The sequence below is a fragment of the Puma concolor genome, chromosome B1, assembly GCF_028749965.1.
Source record: "Puma concolor isolate L17-30 chromosome B1, mPumCon1.1.hap2, whole genome shotgun sequence".
Taxonomy (NCBI): Eukaryota; Metazoa; Chordata; class Mammalia; order Carnivora; family Felidae; genus Puma; species Puma concolor.
The window spans coordinates 186,764,313-186,784,536 of NC_141670.1; the positions used below are offsets into that span (position 1 = coordinate 186,764,313).

At 48.9% G+C, this 20,224-nt stretch overlaps 1 protein-coding gene and 2 long non-coding RNA genes across 11 annotated transcripts in view; 2 read left to right on the plus strand and 1 right to left on the minus strand.

The window, feature by feature from the left end:
- Positions 1–3,065: 3,065 nt before the first annotated feature.
- LOC112858361 (uncharacterized) lies at positions 3,066–14,239 on the minus strand. 3 transcript variants are annotated; one of them, XR_015250539.1, is made up of 4 exons: positions 13,800–14,239; positions 11,504–11,561; positions 4,441–4,954; positions 3,066–3,745 (listed from the first exon to the last, which is right to left on the minus strand). It is a non-coding gene; the product is annotated as an uncharacterized LOC112858361 (long non-coding RNA). The 3 variants fall into 3 exon arrangements; XR_015250538.1 differs by lacking the exon at positions 13,800–14,239 and adding an exon at positions 13,282–13,573; XR_015250540.1 differs by lacking the exon at positions 11,504–11,561.
- On the plus strand, positions 3,636–6,181 carry LOC147582068 (uncharacterized). The gene is made up of 3 exons (XR_015250541.1): positions 3,636–3,767; positions 5,362–5,495; positions 5,877–6,181. It is a non-coding gene; the product is annotated as an uncharacterized LOC147582068 (long non-coding RNA).
- Positions 12,958–20,224, plus strand: part of SEL1L3 (SEL1L family member 3) — a 105,430-nt gene continuing 98,163 nt past the window's right edge. For 2 of the 7 annotated variants that reach the window (XM_086705295.1, XM_086705298.1), the window contains exon 1: positions 12,964–13,284. In XM_086705295.1, coding sequence (XP_086561421.1) covers positions 13,120–13,284 — 165 coding nt within the window. In that variant the 5' untranslated portion in view covers positions 12,964–13,119. Of the gene's footprint in view, positions 13,285–20,224 lie in introns of all 7 variants that reach the window. The other 5 variants (XM_086705296.1, XM_086705297.1, XM_086705300.1 and 2 more) reach the window with 4 other exon arrangements.

A 20,224-nucleotide genomic window follows, 5' to 3' on the forward strand; every position in this document is an offset into this window, starting at 1 on the left:
AAGGGGATGGGACTCCTGCAAGTGTGTGCCCTGCACAGTAAGATTTTCTCCCTGTCCAAAATGATACCAGTGACCCCACATTTGTGTACTTTGCAAAGCACTTCCCCTGCCGCCATTTCATTTGATCCTGAGGACAATCCTGAGAGTGGCTGTCATCATTTTCAATGGATAGAGGCCATTTAGGCTCAGGCTGTCAAGGGACTGGCTCAAAGGCCCTTATTTGGAAATTGGTGGATAATCACTTCTATCCCACACACCAGGTTGCTTTGAAGGAAGGAAGAAAGGAAGGAAGGAAGAGAAAGAGAGAAAGAAAGAAAGAAAGAAAGAAAGAAAGAAAGAAAGAAAGAAAGAAAAGAAAAAGAGGGAGGGAGGAAAGGAAGGAAGGAAGGAAGGAAGGAAGGAAGGAAGGAAGGAAGGAAAGAAGGAAGAAAGAGGGGAGCCTGGGTGGCTCAGTGGGTTAAGCATCTGACTCTTGAATTTAACTCGGGTCATAATCTCACAGTCTGTGAGTTCAAGCCCCGTGTCAGGCTCTGTGCGGTCACAGAGCCTGCTTGGGGTTCTCACTCTCTCCCTCTCTTTGCCCCTGCCCTGCTCAGATTCTCTCTTTCTCTCTCTGCCTCTCTCTCAAAATAAAATAAATAAACTTAAAAAAAAAAAAAGGAAAGAAAGAAGGATGGAAGGGAAGGAAGGAAGATAAACTCTCTTTAAAAAGAAGGTAAAACAAAATAAAAATTGAAAGCCAACAGGGCTCCAGGTGGAGTTTGGAATCAATAGACTGGTCTTGTTTGCTTTTTTTTTATTTATTTATTTTTTTTTTTTAATTTTTTTTTTCAACGTTTATTTATTTCTGAGACAGAGAGAGACAGAGCATGAACGGGCGAGGGGCAGAGAGAGAGGGAGACACAGAATCAGAAACAGGCTCCAGGCTCTGAGCCATTAGCCCAGAGCCCGACGCGGGGCTCGAACTCACGGACCGCGAGATCGTGACCTGGCTGAAGTTGGACGCTTAACCGACTGCGCCACCCAGGCGCCCCGGGTCTTGTTTGCTTTTAAAAAAGTTTCTTCCCTTATAAGGAAGGGAACATAAGATAAAAACAGAGAGGCAGGCAAACCATAAGAGACTCTTAAGTACAGAGGACAAACTGAGGGTTGATGGAGGAGGGCGGGGGGTGGTCACAGGAGGGAAAAGGGCATAGAGGAGGGCCCTGTTGGAATGAGCACTGGGTGTTGTATGTAAGTGATGAGCCACTGGGTTCTACTCCTGAAACCAATACTACACTGTATGTTAACTAACTTGAAGTTAAATAAATACATTTTAAAAATAAAATGAAAAAAAAAAAAAAGTTTCTTCCCTTGGACTCACCACCCTTCCTCTTTTTTATTTTAATTTCTTGCTAGTGGTCTTGGGGTAAGGCGGATCTTTCATTTTAAAAAGGTAAGGAGGCCGGTCTTGTTAATCACTGGTCTCTTTCCCACGCTGAAACTTCCCACGGGTCACTTGGCCAAGTCTCAGCCTCAGCTGCCAGGTGCCGAGCCCTCCGGCCATATGCACACGAACAAATGCATGTTGCAGTTTTAATGACCATGACCTCTCCAAGGACCACGTCTGTCCTCCTGCGTGGGTGCATTCCAATTTACTAGTTTTGAGATGCAGTGAACATAAGGTTGTTCCTGCAACTGCCCAACAGTGCTGGACCCAAGAAGGCACGAATCTTCTGGTGCCTGTATGGTTGCCCCGCTCACCCCTCGGCCATGCTCACTGCCTCCGAACAGCTGCCGCTTTCACTTCTTGTTTTTTAGTTTGTGTTTTTTTTATTTCCTAAGTTTTTTGTTTGTTTTTGACCTCCACTGTTCTGGCAGATACATTTCTACTTTCCAGAGAAATGTTGAAACCACTTGTGCTAAAGGTATTTTTTTTTTTTTTTAAATAGTGTCCTGTCAACGATGCATTGAGGATGTAATTTCAGGAATTCAACATCTGTTTAAACACAACTTACTAAATGCTGCTGCTCATCATTTGGCCTTTGCAATTTCATTTGACTTAATGCCATGTTCAATGTTCTTGGTTCAAAATACGTCCTAACTTTAACTTTTGTCTCAAAGGCAGTATTTTATTAAAAAATGCACTCCATTTGACTTTCTTCTAATAGTACCCTTCCTCAAAATATACTGGATTTCTGTATCATATCAATGTATGCGTCTTCCTGTTTGTCTCTCTCCGTAGCATCATTATCTGTATAAGCAAAAGCTGCTTCTTCTGGAAGGTGGGGGGAGGGATCACCATAGTACCCATAGTTACCCCCCAGAAGAGGTCTTTTGTTATGCAGTCTCTGGTGGGTATCACACAGGATCGCCTCTTCAAAGCGAGACGCATCCATCACTCATCAACCCGCCGGTCCTTTTCTGGAGTAATTTTGCTCCCTTTCCACTCAGATTTGAGGGAGTTAATTATTTAATATGTTTGCAAAGCACATTGGTTTCCCTAGAGAAAGTGTGCCACATAAATATATATAAATGAATAATTAATTAAAGTTTAAGCAGATTACTTGGTGAGTTCTTCCTTAACTGCCCCATTTTCCTAACGAGGTGTTTTGAAGTTACAATCTCCTTTTGGTTTCTCGCCCCTCCTCCTCTCTGACGCCTTCTCCTTCTTCCTCTTCTTAATTTCCTTCCGTTTAATTCTTTTTCCCCTCTGTCAATTCTATCAGTGCCTACCATATTGTGGGCACTCGGTCAATCACAGCGATTTAGTGCCAGATCCATAGGTAAAAGCCTTCATTAACTTCAACGGGTGTCATAAGCTCCTCAGAACTCTAGGGTGAGATTAATAATTAGATAATGATTCTAATGCACTGTGAAAGCTAGAAGCCAGCCTCATGAAATGCTGAGTGATCAGTAGTCGAGAAAACCCTTGTTTACTGACCCCGTTCCCTGATCTGTTTCAAGTAAAACAAGAGATCCCTGATACTCTAAAAATTAATATAAATCAAATCAAATCCCTCCTGCAATCCTGACTCCTCTCACCGGTTAGAACAAAACAAGGAGGTTGCAATCGAAGAGCATGGTTTGGAGGTCCTTTGGATTCTATTTGAGGGAACAGCAGACTAATTTGGATCGTGCTTGAAGGAGTGCCATAATTGCTTATTGAATGTTGACGTTCAAATCCTAGTTATTCCTTTACCAGAGATTAAGGGGAATTAGAGAACAGTTCACCTCCATCCTGCTAAACCTGACCCAGTTTATTTACACCGTAATCTTACTACAGAGCATAAGAGGGAAAACGAGCTTCTCTTATCAATTAATAGCTGGCGAAAAATTTAGATTTCAAGTTCAACATAAGAGCTATTTATTCTAAAGCACTACGGAAATGAAGAGGGGCTCCCTGTGATGCTGGAGGGAGGGACTCTGGGCGGGGGGGAGTGCTGAAGAGAATTTTTTTTTTCCTTTCCCTCTTAAGAGTTTGAATTACTGTGCAATCTTGGATTTTCTAGTGACCCGTGTTAAAGCCCTGGGGCTAAAGCAGACCTATAATGGATCTATTTCTGAATTGTTCAGCAGTATTGGAGTTTAAGACAGCAGTCATGGTGTATGCATATAATGAGGCCAGTGCCTCCTTCTGCATCCAGGAGGGCAATGGTCATAGCCCTTTGCTGCCGCTCAAAGTACAGAAGGGAGCAATCTCTTCCTCCGCCCCGTCCAGAATTCTCCGTGGTCGCCATTCTGTCCTGAGCAGACACCGAAGTTGCTTTAAGGATATGAGACACGAGGTCAGTGAAAGACCCTACCCTTGCCCACGGGTCCCCCTGTCCTGCTTTGCCCGCCCCAACCTTCAGTCCCACCCTCCGCGATCCGAAACGCACTCCTCTGGGTTAAGGCATTGTTGCACATTCAAATACCTCTGGGAGGTAGAACATATTCTCGTTATCAGGGATTAATAATTTAGTGTTCGTTCGACAAACATTTGTTGTTTGTTGAATTTATTCATAACATGAATTAATCAGAGTCAGAGAGTGAGAAGACGTGTTGGAGCTCAATGCTGCCTTTTGACTGGTAGGGTGACCCCTCTCAACCTCAGGTGGCACACCTGGAAAGCCACGGGGCTGGATCAGATCTCCCAAGCTGCTTCTAGGCCCAGCACTGCCTAGGTCTCAGCCAGTTGTGGGAACGGGCACAGACCAGACAGTGGTGACGGATGGGCGTGGGGATGGGGGTGTCTGGGCATAAGGATGCTGGAGGAGAGCCTGAGACTCGACAGAATGAGCATAGAAACTCATCAGAGGGCTCAGGTCTTTGATTTGTTTCGTATCAACCTGTAGCTTTGGGTCTGAGTTCTAGAGCTCAGCACAGAGTCTGGTACACAATAGGTATCCAATAACATTGGATTAAAAAGGTAATCCAATAACATTGCATTAAAAAATATAAGAAAATGACAACACTTACATATTAGTTTTCGAAGGCTGCTCGAACAAAGTGCCCCAAACTGGGTGGCTCGAAGCAATAGAAGTTTGTTGTTTCACAGTTCTAGAAGGTAGAAGTCCAAAATCAAGGCACAGGCAAAGTCACGCTCCCTCTGAAGCCGCTAGACAAGGATGCTTCCTTGTCTCTTCCCACTTCTGGTAGCCCCGGGCGTTCCTTGGCTTGTGGCCTCGTGCCTCCAATCTCTGCTTCTGTCTTCGTATGGCCTTCTTCCTTCTGTGTCTTCACATTGTCACCCCTCGGTGCATGTCTATGAGCAAATTTCCATCTTCTTGTAAGGTCACTGGTCATATTGGATGAGGGCCCACCCAACGATCTCAACTTCACTTGATTACATCTGCGAAGGCCCTATTTGCAAATAAGGTCATATGCGCAGGTACCAGGGGTTAGGACTCCCAGCATATCCTTTTAGAGAACACAATTCAACCCATAACAGGGTCATCCCCCAGGATTCCACAGGAATTGTTGAGACAGTGACCTGAAATATGGATGTGAAATGTCTTGGTGATTTGAAAGTATCTAGGAAAATGTGGTATTAGGAACTCAGCTGGGATTTGAGAGTGCTCCTCTCTGCTACCCTTCAGGCTGTCCACACAGAGGTTTGCTACGAGGACTCGGAAGTCCTGCTTAGGGGTGTGAAGACAAATGTGGGGGAAGACTACAGAAAACAAGGTCAAGGACACAAGGACAAGATTCACTACCTTCACAGGGTTGGCTGGGCCTCATTCAGGTTCTACGTAAGTGAGGTGACCTCAAATACCCCCCGTGCTAACCAGCCTTCCCAGGATGGGACCCACAGGCAGGTAACGCCTGTTCACCAAGGTCACACTGGAGAGAACAGAACTCCCTGATTCACACTTAGCTTTATGTGTTTCATTATCGTAGACTTGGAAGGTCACTTAATGAAGACAAGCTTTAATAAGCACCATAAGGCATTAAACATTGCACTACCCAGAACACAGATGCGGTTCCTGATCTCTCAGAGCCTGGGTCTAAAGGACACAAAGACGGTCACAGAGGTATGTTACATGTTTGTTTCCTTTCCCTTTCGGGGGCTAGCGCTAGGGAAGTGTTGCATTCTTAGGAACCACAAATCCAATTTCCAATTCTGGGCTGAATAGTAATTTTTCCTGAAGGTTTGAATAAATCATCCAATCTGCTTCAGTTTCAACTATTTTCAGCATTTCTATTTTAATCATTAATTTTGGCTGCTTAGGACCCCAGAGACACTGAGCCCATTTGTGACTTAATTTGGGGTGGGGATGAGGCAGGAGGCAGAAGAGGCACTGAGCACCAAACAGGAGAAAATAGGCTTGAGCTACCGTCTGAAAGATTTGGGCCAGATGCAAGGAACATTTTGTTGTCAGTGACAACTGTAATTCTTTGGTTTGCTCTAGCAGGGCAGATGACAGAATTTGCACAACCGTAATTTTGGTCAAGACCGGAGAGATTCTAATGTAAGAAGATAGTTTAATTTTCATTCTGATTGGACCACAAGGAGACGAGTCAGATGAAATAGCCCTTCAGGTAAATCCTAATACTCAAGATAATAAGAAGTGCATATAATCCATCCTGCTCCCCTTGTTGCTTCGAATGCCAGGGAGCTCAAAATGAACTACACTGTTGAGTTAAAATATAATATTAGCCTAGGACACTGTTTCAGTTACCTACTGTTGTCAAAAAACTACCCCTAAACTTAGTGGCTCGGAACAGTTTATTTTTACCTTTCATGGGTCAGTGAGTTGCTAGGACTCAGCCGGGCAGTTCTGGCTTAGGTATTCTGAAGCAGTTTCAGCCGAACGGGGCGGGGCTGGGTTCGAGTCATGTAAAGGCTCGACGGATAAACCTTCAGGATGATTTGCTCATTCGCAGGTCTGGCCCACACGGGGGGTCGGAATGTCTGAGCATCTCTCTCCCGTCACATGGCTGGCTTGCTGGGGGTGAGAGTTGACACAGGGCAGCTGGCTTCCCCCCCACCCCCCGGGGGATAAATACTGGGGGAATACCCTCCCCCGCTCCAGGGTTATAATGGAGATGTGCTTCATGGGTGGGGTCATCCTTAACCCCTTGACAGGTTATTTATTTATTTTCTGTTTTTCATAAACTTACAAGGGATGGACCTTTCTTTGTGAGCCTTTTTTGGAAGTAGGTGAGTCTGAAAAATACACAAGAAGTGCTTTAGTCTTGTCTAGGGCTTGACGATTTGCCACGCACCCTCACCCATGCTACCTCACTGGCCCCCACAACACCACATGAATGGCCAGATCGGTGACTTTATCCCCAGTTTTGCAGAGGCTGGCGACTGAGGTTCAAAAAAGGATTCGTGACCCGGCAAAGGCAGCATAGCTGGGGAGTGGCGGGATGGCCCCAGACAGATGTGTCCGACATGGCAGTGTCTGTCCCCAGGCACCATGAAGCCCGGACACACACCTGCGTTTCAAACCCAGGTGCGAGCCCTGGACATACCTCACGACACCTGCTTGCCCCTCCACCACCCGCTGTCACTACAGAAGTTTCGTGGAGTCGTGGAAGCTCCGGTCCTTGAGCACGGCTGCTCGGACCAAACCAGCTCTGCCACCTGGTGATGACCCTGGACCTGGGATCTTTCAAATGACTCAGTTCCTTCGTCTGTAAAACGAGGCTGCTGCTGCTGCTGCTGTCATGAGGACTGAGTGCATTAGTGCGTCAAAGTGATACGTGGTAAGAACTTTCAAAAGAAGTCTCTCACTCAAAGGCTGCAGAGATAAGTAGCTGTTAAGAGAACCCTGGGCTAGCTTCCTCTTCTCTATGCTTTTCTTGATTTTATATGGACCTTACTAAGTGTCCATGCAAGTACAGCTCATCTTGACATTGCATTTCACTTGATATTATTATCGGATAGACTAAAAGCCCTAAGTCGATGTTAATGCCTGTCTAAGGATCGCGATTTCAGCTGCAGGATGCAGTTATAAAATATTGTCAGGACTTGTAGATACAATCCGCTTTCCCCAAGGTCTCAGGTGTACTCACTCTCTCTCTTCAGTTATTTACACTGACACTCCCTAGGTGCACAGTCGCTGTCCTTCCTCGCTCTCCGTCCCACGTGGATCTGCACACTCACACCCAACCTCCCTCCACCCTTTTCACACACACGTTCTTCTCAACATGCTCACCCGAAGATATTTTTCTAACTACATGCCCTTGACCTTCTGCATCCCAGCGTTCTTCCTTCCTCAGACCCTCAGTATACAGCTATCTCTGTGCTCACTGAGCCGAAAATGTCCCCTGGCCATCCCAGGTGCCCTGAGGATGGGAGGAGACGTTTTTGCAGCCAGGCCCAGTGGGGCAGGTTGCAGACCTTTGTATGTATGAACGAGGAGGCTTTGGATACCTGGCTGCACCTGCTGTTCGGCTCTCAAGGGTCTCCATCAGTCATCTGAGGGGGCCAGGGAGCGGACTCCCCTGCTGCCCCCCTGGCCATGGCATAAACAGCCGCTGCGCAGTCCAGAACTCTTGAGATAGCTGCTGCTTAAGGGGGCAAATGTTCCTGACTCGAGAGGAGGCTTGGCTGAGGGAAGCTGCCTGCTTCTTCCCAGCTCAGGGTCGGGGGGTAGAATTGAGCTGAATATGCACCTATTCAGAAGGGCAAAGAGCCAAAAATAACCGGGAGCAACAGCATTTCATCTGACAGGCCCAGAAATAGAGCTCATTTCGGAGTGCGCCAGGCTTACAGACTGGGTGATTCTGAGACCTTCCGCATCCCCACAGAAATACATGGAAAAACTCCCAGCTGACACAAATGCTTCCATCCTCTCTTCACACAACTTCTCAAAGCGAGGACCCTGTGGCCCAGGGAAAAGGAGTCTGCAGTCAGAGAGACTTGAGGCTCAAAAGATGGGGGTCTGGGGATCCGGGGATGAGGATGGTACCTGGTGGAATGTTCTAAGAGAGGAAGAAACAGGAAATAATTGGTGCATACGGAGGATTCAAAAAAGGAAGAACAGAGACAGGAACAGATTTAGGGAAGGTAAAGCCTAGGCTTTCTCATCCCCCCCCCCCCCCCCCACCCTGTGAGAAAAACGGAAGTACTGAATGTTAAGTCAGGCAGGATTTAACTGGATCCCCAAGGTCATTGTTGGCAGGAAAAAAGGCCACGGTTTTCCAATGGGGATGGGAAATGTGTGGTCTGACAGCAATCTTCTCTTCCATTTTTGTTTTCTTCTCTTGTATTTTGATGTAAAAGGCAAATGTCACACTTCATTTATCTTTATTCCGCATATCTGAAGTTGCAGAATGCATGGGAAGTGGCAGGGTACGGAATTCCAGAGGACCCTGCCCACGGGGAAAACTGTGTACTAAAAGGAAGGAGCTGGAGGAGATAACAATGGATATAAAAGGGAAAGAAGTGGGGCGCCTGGGTGGCGCAGTCGGTTAAGCGTCCGACTTCAGCCAGGTCACGATCTCGCGGTCCGTGAGTTCGAGCCCCGCGTCGGGCTCTGGGCTGATGGTTCAGAGCCTGGAGCCTGTTTCCGATTCTGTGTCTCCCTCTCTCTCTGCCCCTCCCCCGTTCATGCTCTGTCTCTCTCTGTCCCAAAAATAAATAAACGTTGAAAAAAAAAAAATTTAAAAAAAAAAAAAAAAAAGGGAAAGAAGGCAGGAAGGTAATAAGGGGGCAAGAAGGAAAGGACAGCTAGAAAGGAAAAAATGAAAAAAGAAGATGATGAAGTCAATCTGATTGACTGACTATGCCTAAGAACCTTCTACATATAAGGCCAGGGGACAATGCCCAGAGCTGAGGAGAACAGGTGTACAAACCGACCAGAATACGAAGCAGGATTAATGCCAGTTGCCACACGGGGTTACAAGCAATGTTCGCTGGGGACAGAGAGAAACTACCGGTTGATTTTTGACCTGAGATCACAAGGGATGTCTCTCTAGAGCTGGTGGCATTTGCCTGGGCCCAAAGGTTTATGTAGGAGGGCGCTTTCCTCACTGCTCTGCAGTGCCCTCCCTGCCCCCTCTTATAACTCAGAGATCAGGTGTCCTTGCAGGGACACACCTCAAGACAGATCCCAAGACATCCTCAGTACCTAGAAATGTGGTTTCCAAGTGCCCATGCGTGGACTGTGACAGCCTGAAGGTAGCAAAAAATAAGGCAATGACAAGTCTGGAATTTTTCACAAATTATATTCCGTTTAAAGAGCTGTCTTTTGGGGCGCCTGGGTGGCGCAGTCGGTTAAGCGTCCGACTTCAGTCAGGTCACGATCTCGCGGTCCGTGAGTTCGAGCCCCGCATCGGGCTCTGGGCTGATGGCTCAGAGCCTGGAGCCTGTTTCCGATTCTGTGTCTCCCTCTCTCTCTGCCCCTCCCCCGTTCATGCTCTGTCTCTCTCTGTCCCAAAAATAAATAAACGTTAAAGAGCTGTCTTTTATTGTGATATTGGATCCTTCCTAATTTTTTGACGGTAAAAATACCGTCTTTTGGATGAAATAATGTTGATAAAAATAGTATATTGGGGTTTTTGTTGGTTTTAAATACTTTTACTTGGCAAGTGGATAGGTAGCCAAGTGCATTGGTCCCTGAGATTTTACAGATGTTATGCCATTTCAGATTCTAAGAACTCCTGGCCTAGAATGCCGTTCCGTGCTCACAGAGGCAAGCATATTCAGTGAAGGTCATGCCTTTTTCCTGCAGCCCTGACCTGACCCGTCCAGGCTTCTGGATGCTTCTCCTCATAAGCCTTGCAGAGAGAGAGGCTACCAAGCTCCTGCTGGACTCGGTCTTTTTCTGTGTTGAGGTGCGGGATTGCTCTCTCACTGTCTCTCAGAGGGGATGAGATAACCCTAAGGCAGTGATGAGTGAGATCAGATACAGTCCCCAGGGACCTTCCCAGGTTAGTGGAGCATTAAAACTTAATTCGAACCAATAAATTGTAAAGGTGGGAAAGAATGGTATTTTAAAACGAACGGTCTTCTTCTGCACTCAGACCACACCCTTCAAATTACTGATCCGGACAGAGGAGGCAAGGGCAATGACCGATTCCGTCTTCTGGATCAAAATGTCACAGTCCACTGTGAATAGAAATCCTGACCTTCTGTTTTTCTTTCCCCTCTTCAATACAACATTAATCAGTCAATCCTGCCACACCCCTGCCCTGGGCCACAGAGCAACCTGAACATCCCTTTTTGAGGACCGAATTGTCTTGGGGTCAGTTCTCTGCCTGCCTGACGCTCCTCATGGAACAGGGCACCTTCTTACCTCTGGATTTTGGGGTGTTGAGTGATGCCTGGCGCACAGTAGGGGCACAACAGAGGCCTAGTAAGTAAGAGATTCGGTGCACCACGTTAAAAATAGCTCAGTGCCCCAAGGGGTGCCTCCACAACAACTACAGTTAGGTAAATTCAAACTCACAAGGCTTCTGAAACTTGGATTCCATGAATCCTGATTACAAACAACCTAAGGGAGCCATTTCATTCCCTGAAGGCCAAACTGAGTCTGTCTGCAATGAAGTGGAAGAGAACTCCAGAGAAAGGCCCAGGAAGACAGGCGGAAATTCCAGAAATATTGTGAAGCCCCATTTTCTGGAACTGGCCAACAGTTTTCCTTCCATACACATTAAAAAGTATAGTCTATACTTTGACCTGCCCCCCCAAAATAATATGGACACAATCTGGGACAAAGCTGCCAAATCTTTCAACCCCCCTGGACACTCAATAGAATAAATGATTTTCCACATCACACAGGAGAATTTTCAGTGCTTCGGGTCTTTGGAAGTGGGGCAGGGTGCTGGAGACAGCTGTCAAACAAAGACACTCTCAGATGTTTTAATGTAGTGCCTGCTGGATGAGGTAGGAGCAGAATGACCCTATCTACACGCCAATGGTTCTGGAAATGGGGTCTGTGGACCAGCATACAGCTTCTCAAGCCTCACCCAGGGCCACCTGAACCTGAAATTCTAGTGGGGTTGTCCAGCAACGTGTGTTTTAATAAGCCCTCCCCGGGATTCACATGCATGCTGAAGTTTGAGAACCAGTGACAGAAGACATTACCTTGGAATGCGTGACTGGGAGCCAAGAACCTGACCCAAGGCCGCAGCCCTCAGGTGACCTAAAAAAAGAAAGGAATGACTCAGCTCAGTGGCTGAGTGTGGCCAGGCCTGTACTGAGACGGCCGAGGGCATACCCTGGGCACTCCATCTGTACGGCCAGACTCTCCTGACGCCTGCCACGACTTGCCCTACCGTGGTGGCATCTCCAGAGGGCAAGGGCCGTGTCCTTCCAGGCTCCCAATCATTGTTAGTTCCAATACGCACAAATCCACCAGTGCCAAAGGGAAGCTCCTGAGAACTTTCGAACGTGGGTTAACTATTTCGGAGCGACAGCTACCTGCCCAAGCACTTGTCTGAACAGCTGGACACAGCCCAGCGCTTTCCAGAGCACCAGGGCGGCCGCAAGCTGGAAGTCTCGAGGGCCAGCAGGACCCGTATCCGCGAACAGCCAGTCCCAATCTGGGCCCCACGGCCGAGGGTGTGCCTGGATTTATTCTAAAAAGTGTGCGCTTCACGAGCCTCACCCTTTCGTTTAGGGCTTCAGTACAATCGCATTGACCTCATTAATTCGTTTTCTCCTCGGTCCGAAGTGGAAACCGGGGCACAGGGCTGCAAATCCAATGCAAACCCGCTTTGGGCGCCGATACTCTGGACAATTAAAACAAAGAGCGCGGCGGCGGCGGCGGCGGCGGCACCGCACAAAACCCTCGGGAAACATCCAGAACGTGCCGTGAACCAGCCGGCAGGGCGGGGCGCAACCCGGGTTAAAAATGTGCCCGCAGGGAGGCGGCCCCACCCCTGCAGGTGGACAGGTGGAGGTTGGCAGGGGTCAAAATCCATCCTTAAAAGACTAGAAGCTGCGCCGCTGCGTGGCGCAACTGCAGGGGGCACAGTCGCCCTGCGCCCAGCGGGAATGGCGCCCTCGCCAAAAAAGCAAGGAAACAAAACCCATTGCACCGGCGGGAACTGGGCTGCGGGACCCGCAGAAGGAGTGGGTGGGAGCGGGAGGACGCGGGAGCGGGGTATAGAACGAGAAGGGGAGGGAGGGAAGGGAGAGAAGGGCAGGGAGAGAAGGCAGAAAGTGGAAGAGGGGGTTAGGAAGAGAAAGGTGCGAGGGGCAGATGGGAGAGAGGGAAAAAGGGGAACGGAGGGAGGGGAGAGAGGGATCGCGGACAGGAAGAGCGCCGAAGGGGGGCGGGGGAGGAAAGCGAAGAAAGGGGAAGGGGGGGGGCGGGCCGGGAACCGAGGGAACCGGGCGGGGGGGCGGCGGCCAGGGGGCGGGACCGGGGTCAGTCCCCACCTGCGGGGTCCCCGGCCGCGGGGCGAGGTGGAAGCTGGGGTCGGAGGCAGCCGCCGGGAGGCGGGCTGGGCACGGAGGCAGAGGGGAGGGAGGGGACGGGCACTGGGAGGCGGGGAGGAGCCGGCGCTCGGCTGGGGCTGCGGGGGCGGCGACGGCGGGAGCGGCAGTGGCGGCGGCGGGTCCGGCGGCGGCGGCGGCAGGTGGCCCCGCGCGCGGCGGCCGGCCCGGCCGGGGGCGGGCGGGAAGGTGGCGCCTCGGGCGGGGGCCGGTCCCTGCACCAGGTGACCTGTTCCGGCCCGGATCCGGGCGGCCTCGCCATGCAGCGGCGCGGCGCGGGGCTCGGGTGGCCGCGGCGGCAGCAGCAACAACCCCCGCCGCCCGCGGTCGGTCCCCGGGCCGCAGCCATGGCCCCCCCGAGCGGCGGCGTCCCCCCGGGCCTCGGCGGCCGCGCTGCCTGCGCGCTGCTCCTGTTCTGCTACCTGGTGAGCGCCGGACCCTGCCCGGGTCCTCCCCTCCGCGCGGGGCCCCGGGGACGCGGGCGGGGGCGGCCGGGGACCTCCTCCTCGCCGGGCGGTACGGCGCTGCTAGTTTTCTCGCTTCCGCGCCGCTGCGCCCCGGGCGCGCCCGGCACCTGGGATGGGTACGCGGGGCGCGGAGAGGGGTGCGTGGACCGGACTTGCGGCGCGGCGCTCTCGCTCGTGTCCGTTCCTCTCCCTCCGAGACGCGCTCCGCACCCGGGTTACGTTCCCCTGGAGACCCCCCCCCCTCCTGTTCCCCACTCCCCGCGGGAGCCTCGCCAGCCGCGTTTCCTCCCCACCCGCCGCGCGCGGCTCTCCAGCCCCCTCCCTCCCCGTCCTGGGCTCCCCTCACAGTCTCGCAGCTCCTTTCCTTCCCGTGCTTAACTTCGCCTCTCTCTCGCGGCGAACGCCGCCCGCCTCGAACCTCATTTTACTTTCCACCGGGGCCTCATGGCCCGGACTGTTTTCTGCCAACGCACCGGCGAGGAACCTAGCGTTTCCAGCGCTCTTCAACTCCTCCGTGGTCACTCCGGCCAAGTTGCGGATGCCAGAAAGAGATCTAGTTCTTTGTAACACGCTTACCGCCCGAGTGGGGACTTTAGCTGCGTCTTGAACGTTGTCATTTGAGAGAATACGTTTGGCTTATGCACGTCAGTTTACAATTTGCACTCTTCTTGGCTTCTGTTTCCGTCATCAACTAAATGGCAGTAACCTATTTTTCAAAAGCAGCTCGTTTAAAATACCAGAGTAATTTAAACCCTCAGAACAAGGTGGGGGATTTAGTCCTCGTCGGTTCCTTTGATGGCTTGCTTTCTTCTGCTTTGAATTCTCCTAAACAATAGTAAATTTACAGAAGATGACACCCTTCCTGTCCAGCCTACCTTATGTTCCAGGATCCTGCAGAAACCTTGGGTTATCTCGCCATATATTACTGTAAATAAATGAAATAGAAAATGCTGAATCATGAAACTGATGTAATAGGAAATTCACAGAACGCTTAAAATTGAGCAATGTCATTGTCCAGAATTATTTTCATTTATGTGGTATTGCCGTTATGCAGAGTCTGTCTTCACAGAAGCTAAAAACTGCTTGGGAGACATTGTCAGGCATTAGAATTGGATTCCAAAGAAATTGCCACCTAGCCCAAGTTTCTTTTAACACTCTTTACTTCTTGGCTGTTGCATTTCTTGAAGCAAGAGGGTGTAAAAATGCAAATTGTAATTCTGCTTTAGAAAATACCTGTTGAGCAATCCATGCTTTGCCTCATATTTTAAAGTACCGAATTTCGTGGTTGGCTTTACTTGATAGTTTCATGAGAAGTTGTCAGTTGACCTGAATGGTTTGTTTTTTTTTTTTTTTGCACCCGAGAGATATTATTATTTAATATTTATGCCACAGGGTTACAGCACACAGGCTCATAAATAAAACTACCAAAACAAATGACAGGGTTTCAGTGTAAACAGATGATCCCCGTCCACAAGGCACTGGTTACCCACAGAGGCAGAAATGATATAGTAGAGTCGTGTGTGAAACATTAGTGTACAGGTGGTCTGGAAAGTTCCACGTGGAAATCCGAAGACCCGGCCAGGAGAGACCAGTTCTTGTCAGTTCCGAGAACTCAGAGGAACAAGAACAAAGCCTAAAGACCTAGTGGTCTGTGGGAACAGAGGCAGATGACGGAGCGGGTGTAAAAGTTCTGTTTGGACCCAAAGGGGATTTAAGAGAACAGGTCACAGAGAGGGGAAAGAGACGATACCCAAAGCATAAGGTGAGATAGTGAAGTCATGAGGTGCGGCTCCGAAGAGAGATTATAGAAAATACCGTAATGTGGGAACTAACTGGAGCGTGGATGAGTGTCTTGGCAGACAGAGAAGGATGGGATTTGGGAACGATCACGAGGAGGGAAAGGTCAGTGCTTCCTGACTGTGTGTGTTTCCTTCAGATGGGCCTCAGATAGGCTACTGTACAGGAAAGACTCGGATAAACAAGCAAGCCATTTTGCAACTCAATGAGAAGGTTTTGTCAAAGCCAGGAAAGCAAAAGGGTGATTTGGCAGATGGGTTTCCCCTTTTGTTCTAAAGGTCTAGCCGACTGCTTAGGATTCTGTTCTAGAGGTACGAGCTACCTGAGCCACTGCTAAAAGGTAAGGCTTCCTGACCTTGGAGAAATTCAGTGTGCAAGGTGGGGAACACCGCAAACATTGGCACAAAACACATGAGGGCCAGAAAACAACAGATGAAAAAAATGCGTAATTGTGTCCGTTCTGCTTGTCAAGGAATGCTTTGTAGAGGAAGAGATGGGTGGGGGGAGGCGAGGCTGGCAGGTGGAGGGTACGAGTGGAGCAGAATAACGAGGCAGGATCTCAGGAATGTGCAGACACTGGAGGGAGAAAGCTGTCCCATAATTTGGAAACGTGAATAATAATAAGAGTAGCAATAACAGTTTGTGTTATATCAAGTCATTTATATCCATTATGCAGTATTAATTTTAACAACAACCTTGTGAGGTAGAAGCTGTTAAGATCCTTACTCAGATGAAGTGACTTGAGACTCAGAGAGGTTAAGTAAGTTGCCCCCCCGCCACACAGGTAGTCCAGGATTGCAACCCAAGTCCATCTACTTCCAGAGCCCCAGTTCTTAGCCACGCTAACCTACTGCTTTTCTGGATCTCACTGCTTGGAACCCATTCCTCTCATGCATAGATGCACGCATGGGCCGTTAGCAAAGCTCTTACAATTAGCAGCCACTGTGCAATTGGCCAGGATGTGAGGTCATGTCTAAAGTAGCCTAAAATATACAAAGCAGGAAGCACAGGCCACAGAATAGAAGCAGGATGTTAAAAAGAAAAAAAAAAAAAATAGGTGAAACCAGAAAATATTTGCCATCTGTGATGGAGAGGTTAAAGATAGGGTCCTTCTGTAGTCCAGAGGCAGCTGGTGGGGGTTAGCGCTCGAGTCTGTATGAATGCGTGTCCAGGTGTAGAGCGAGTGTGCCTTGGAATGCATTCCAAAGCCAAGTCATCCGTGATTTGGGAGCTGATTCCCACTTGGTGTTGTCCCCACCAGTTCGCTCGTTCGCAAGGCCTGGAGGTTGAGAGTGCTTTTCTGAACAGATGCCTTTAAGCCCCTGCCCTCGTGGGTGCGGGCTTCCAGGAGCCAGGGTCCTGAGGCAGCGGGCGCCTTTCTTCCCCATTGGCGGGGACAGAGTAACCTTCAGTCACAGCCCAAGAACAGTACTGTGACTGTAGCTAGGATACTGCCAAAGCATGAATAATTGTGACGAGGCCTGAAAGATAAGTCACGGAACGATGCCAAGCAGATTTCGGAAAAGATGATCCCTGGTTCCAGCAGCTGCCAGAAAATTCTAAGGTCACCAAAGGTCAAGATGCAGAGAGCCCCCTCAGAGAAGGTGAGGGCCTCGAAAGTAAAAGGTGACAGAATCGCTTCCGCTGAGGTCACTGGTGCTGAGCGGTGTGGTCCATGTAGAACTTGCCAACAGACCCCCTTGCCAGTCTCTTACATCATTAACTCTTACCCTCCTCCAGACCTGGCTAGACCAGCTGAGGCTGCCCCAGCCCCATCGATATCAGTGGCACTTGTAGAAGGGATTTCTGTCCATTCTGAACTCTGGTCTCGAATGTATAATTTTTTCTTAAATGAGAAAAACAGATCTCACAATGGCGAACATTGATGTCAGCTGTAGAGCCGAAATATTCAGAGTGGACATTTGCACTTGTTAGACAATCAGAGGACAGAGAAATAAGAGGGCATCAGTGGCACGGATGTACGTGGGGATTGTTAGCAGACGGTGGCTGCGACAGAATTCTCCATCAGTGGCCACAGACCATTGGTTATCCCTCTAGAAGTATTCATTAACTCCTTACTCTGGAACACAGGACTTGAGAAGATCAAAACAAGGTATAGAGAATTCTCAATTATCTTGCTTGCCCAAGAGTGAAAATGAATATATGAAATACAGAGATCACCTTCAAACTTCGCGTCAGCCAGTAGGGTCCACATTCATCCTGACCAGAGCTCCGAAAATCTCCCAAGCCATCGTGTTTGCCTCTTGCTTTCTATACCTTCTATTCCTGTTGACAATGGTGTGGGAGCCATGAATTGGCTGACGGAGGCAGCTGGAGGAAAGGTAGACGAGAAGGCTTAAAGAATCCAGGCAATTCAGAGACGATGGATAGACTCAAGTAGACCATAAATAGTCTCAAGTGAATTCCTGTTACCCCACTCATCCTATTCCCCTGAGAAAGGAGCCAAGGGGCAGGAGGGCTGTGCAGCATGTGAGGAATTGTTGGAGAGATTGGCCGACATCCTCATCCAAAGAAGGGCTTACCCTAGCTGGGGAGCTGGTCCGGTTCAAGGTGTACGTTTGTGGGTAAGACAATACCTACCCTCCCCACAACCAACCCGTAGTGACACGGTGGGATTTTCACCCACACACATCCCCGCCCCGCCTTCAGGATGAGAGTGAGCAAAGTCCCAACTTTTCCCCCACCTGTAGCCAGAAAGCGGGACAGGTGGAGAGGTGAGTTGGTGAGTTGAGGGCCTCTCCTTTGGGGTGTTAACTGGGTGTTAAGAAGGACACTATCGCAGACTTGGGAGTCAGATGGGAATTTGAATTTTGGTTCTGGTTTTTAGTAGTTGGTTGGCCTTGGGCAAGTTGCTTACCGTCTCTGAACCCATGCTATTTTCTCAGCTGTAAAACTGGAATGCTGTGTCCCTCCCAAAGCCCTTGTGAAGATTAGCTTTGAAGGGAGACATTCTGTGAAGGATGAGGTTAGAAGGACGAGTGAGAAAAGGGACTTTGCGCACCTGTCCCGATGCCCGCACAGAATAGGTACTCCATGAAATCAAACCAAACTCAACCTTGGTTACCATCTTATGATTTAAGTTAAAAAGAAATAGCCTATCAAACAGTGTTAAAGAGGCGGGGGGGAGCAGAGACAACTAGAAGCATTGATCATTGTGGTGGTTTCTCTAGCCAGCTCTCAGTTTGGGGAAGGCATATTAGTAAACTGGGAAGTATTTCCCAAGGCACATCTCGATTTTGGGGTCCATATTGACATCACTGCCCGTTCGGTTTAATTGCATGCTTTGTTGACATAAACAGGATTTTTGCTTCTTTCTGGTCAGCAGAAATTGGAAAAGTAGGCGTTTTAAGGCCAATACAGTTACCTCTTGACTTATGGAAAGTTTGATCTGGCCAGTTTGGAGAGAAAGCACACTCATTAGCCAAGGTTTCCTTAGGTGACTGGTGGGATGGAATGGGCAGGAATGAGAAAAACACACAGTTGTTGTTTGTATATCACATGAACCCACGTACACGTGTTAGTGTAAATAAACTTCCCATAACAAGACGTGAATGATTGAAGATTTTGCAGTCTCTCTGTCCCTGCCTTAAATGACAAGTGGACCATATGGAGAAAAGAACCAAGTTTTCTCAGCTTTTTAGAACTGGCAAGATTATTTGAATAGAATTTCTTCTTATTGATTTTGTTTAAAGGCATCAGATGCAGCCATCCTAAAAGAAGTTTAGGCAGAATTGATAGATTTTTTTTTTCCCACCCAGAAGATACATAAATTCATCTGTTTTGCAATTCCCAGGCTGAATCGAATGCATTTTGGTCTCCAATTTGGGGTCTCATCATGAACACAACATTAACTGACCCATTTCTTTCTTTAGAAAAAATGTACAATACATACTCAATTACACAAACACAAGGGAATCTGTTTTGTGAGTGGGTGTGACATTGTCAAATTTGACTTTGATTAAGGCTTACTTCTGGTGTAAACAGATGTTTGAGGGCTCAGGCATCTTTCAGAGCCCAGCTCCATTGTGTGCAGAACAAATCAGTAGCTTCCGAGGTGGAACATCTCTGTGACTGCCTAAATGGCATAATTTAAGGGGCACAGAAATGCCCCGTCACTCCCAAAATCTTGCTTATAGACACAATGCGTTTAGGCTTTGCTTTTAAGGCATTCTCTTCACCAGGCTGGCATAGAAATGTAGGTATGTGACTTTACTGCAGCACTGTATTCATTATCACATTAACATGGATGAACTTGCCAGATGAGCAGGAGTCCAACAGAGGGTAGAAGGATAGGAAACGTTAAAAATTTAATTCGTGGGGCGCCTGGGTGGCGCAGTCGGTTAAGCGTCCGACTTCAGCCAGGTCACGATCTTGCGGTCCGTGAGTTCGACCCCGCGTCGGGCTTTGGGCTGATGGCTCGGAGCCTGGAGCCTGTTTCCGATTCTGTGTCTCCCTCTCTCTCTGCCCCTCCCCCGTTCATGCTCTGTCTCTCTCTGTCCCAAAAACAAAAAAATAAAAAAATAAAAAAAAAATAAAAGAAAACAAAAAGAGGATATAACATTTGAAAATATTTTATATACCCAACATAAGAATACCTAAGTATAGGGGCGCCTGGGTGGCGCAGTCGGTTAAGCGTCCGACTTCAGCCAGGTCACGATCTCGCGGTCCGTGAGTTCGAGCCCCGCGTCGGGCTCTGGGCTGACGGCTCGGAGCCTGGAGCCTGTTTCCGATTCTGTGTCTCCCTCTCTCTCTGCCCCTCCCCCGTTCATGCTCTGTCTCTCTCTGTCCCAAAAATAAATAAACGTTGAAAAAAAAAAATTTAAAAAAAAAAAATTTAATTCGTATTTTTGGTGTGGAGACATGGAAAGTTCTAGAATGTAGGGAGGTTGTCTGAAAGGTCTGGAGGGACTTGATAGCTGAGAGAAGTCCACCCTAAATGGGTAAGGTAGGTGCCAGAGTGCCACCTTCCCTGACCTCACAGTCCCTCATGTCAGCCCTGACCCCCAGGGGCCCGGTGGGATGCCAAAGGGTGAGGGTTCTTTACAAGGAGATTAGCGAGGCTGGATGGAAACGGAGAAGT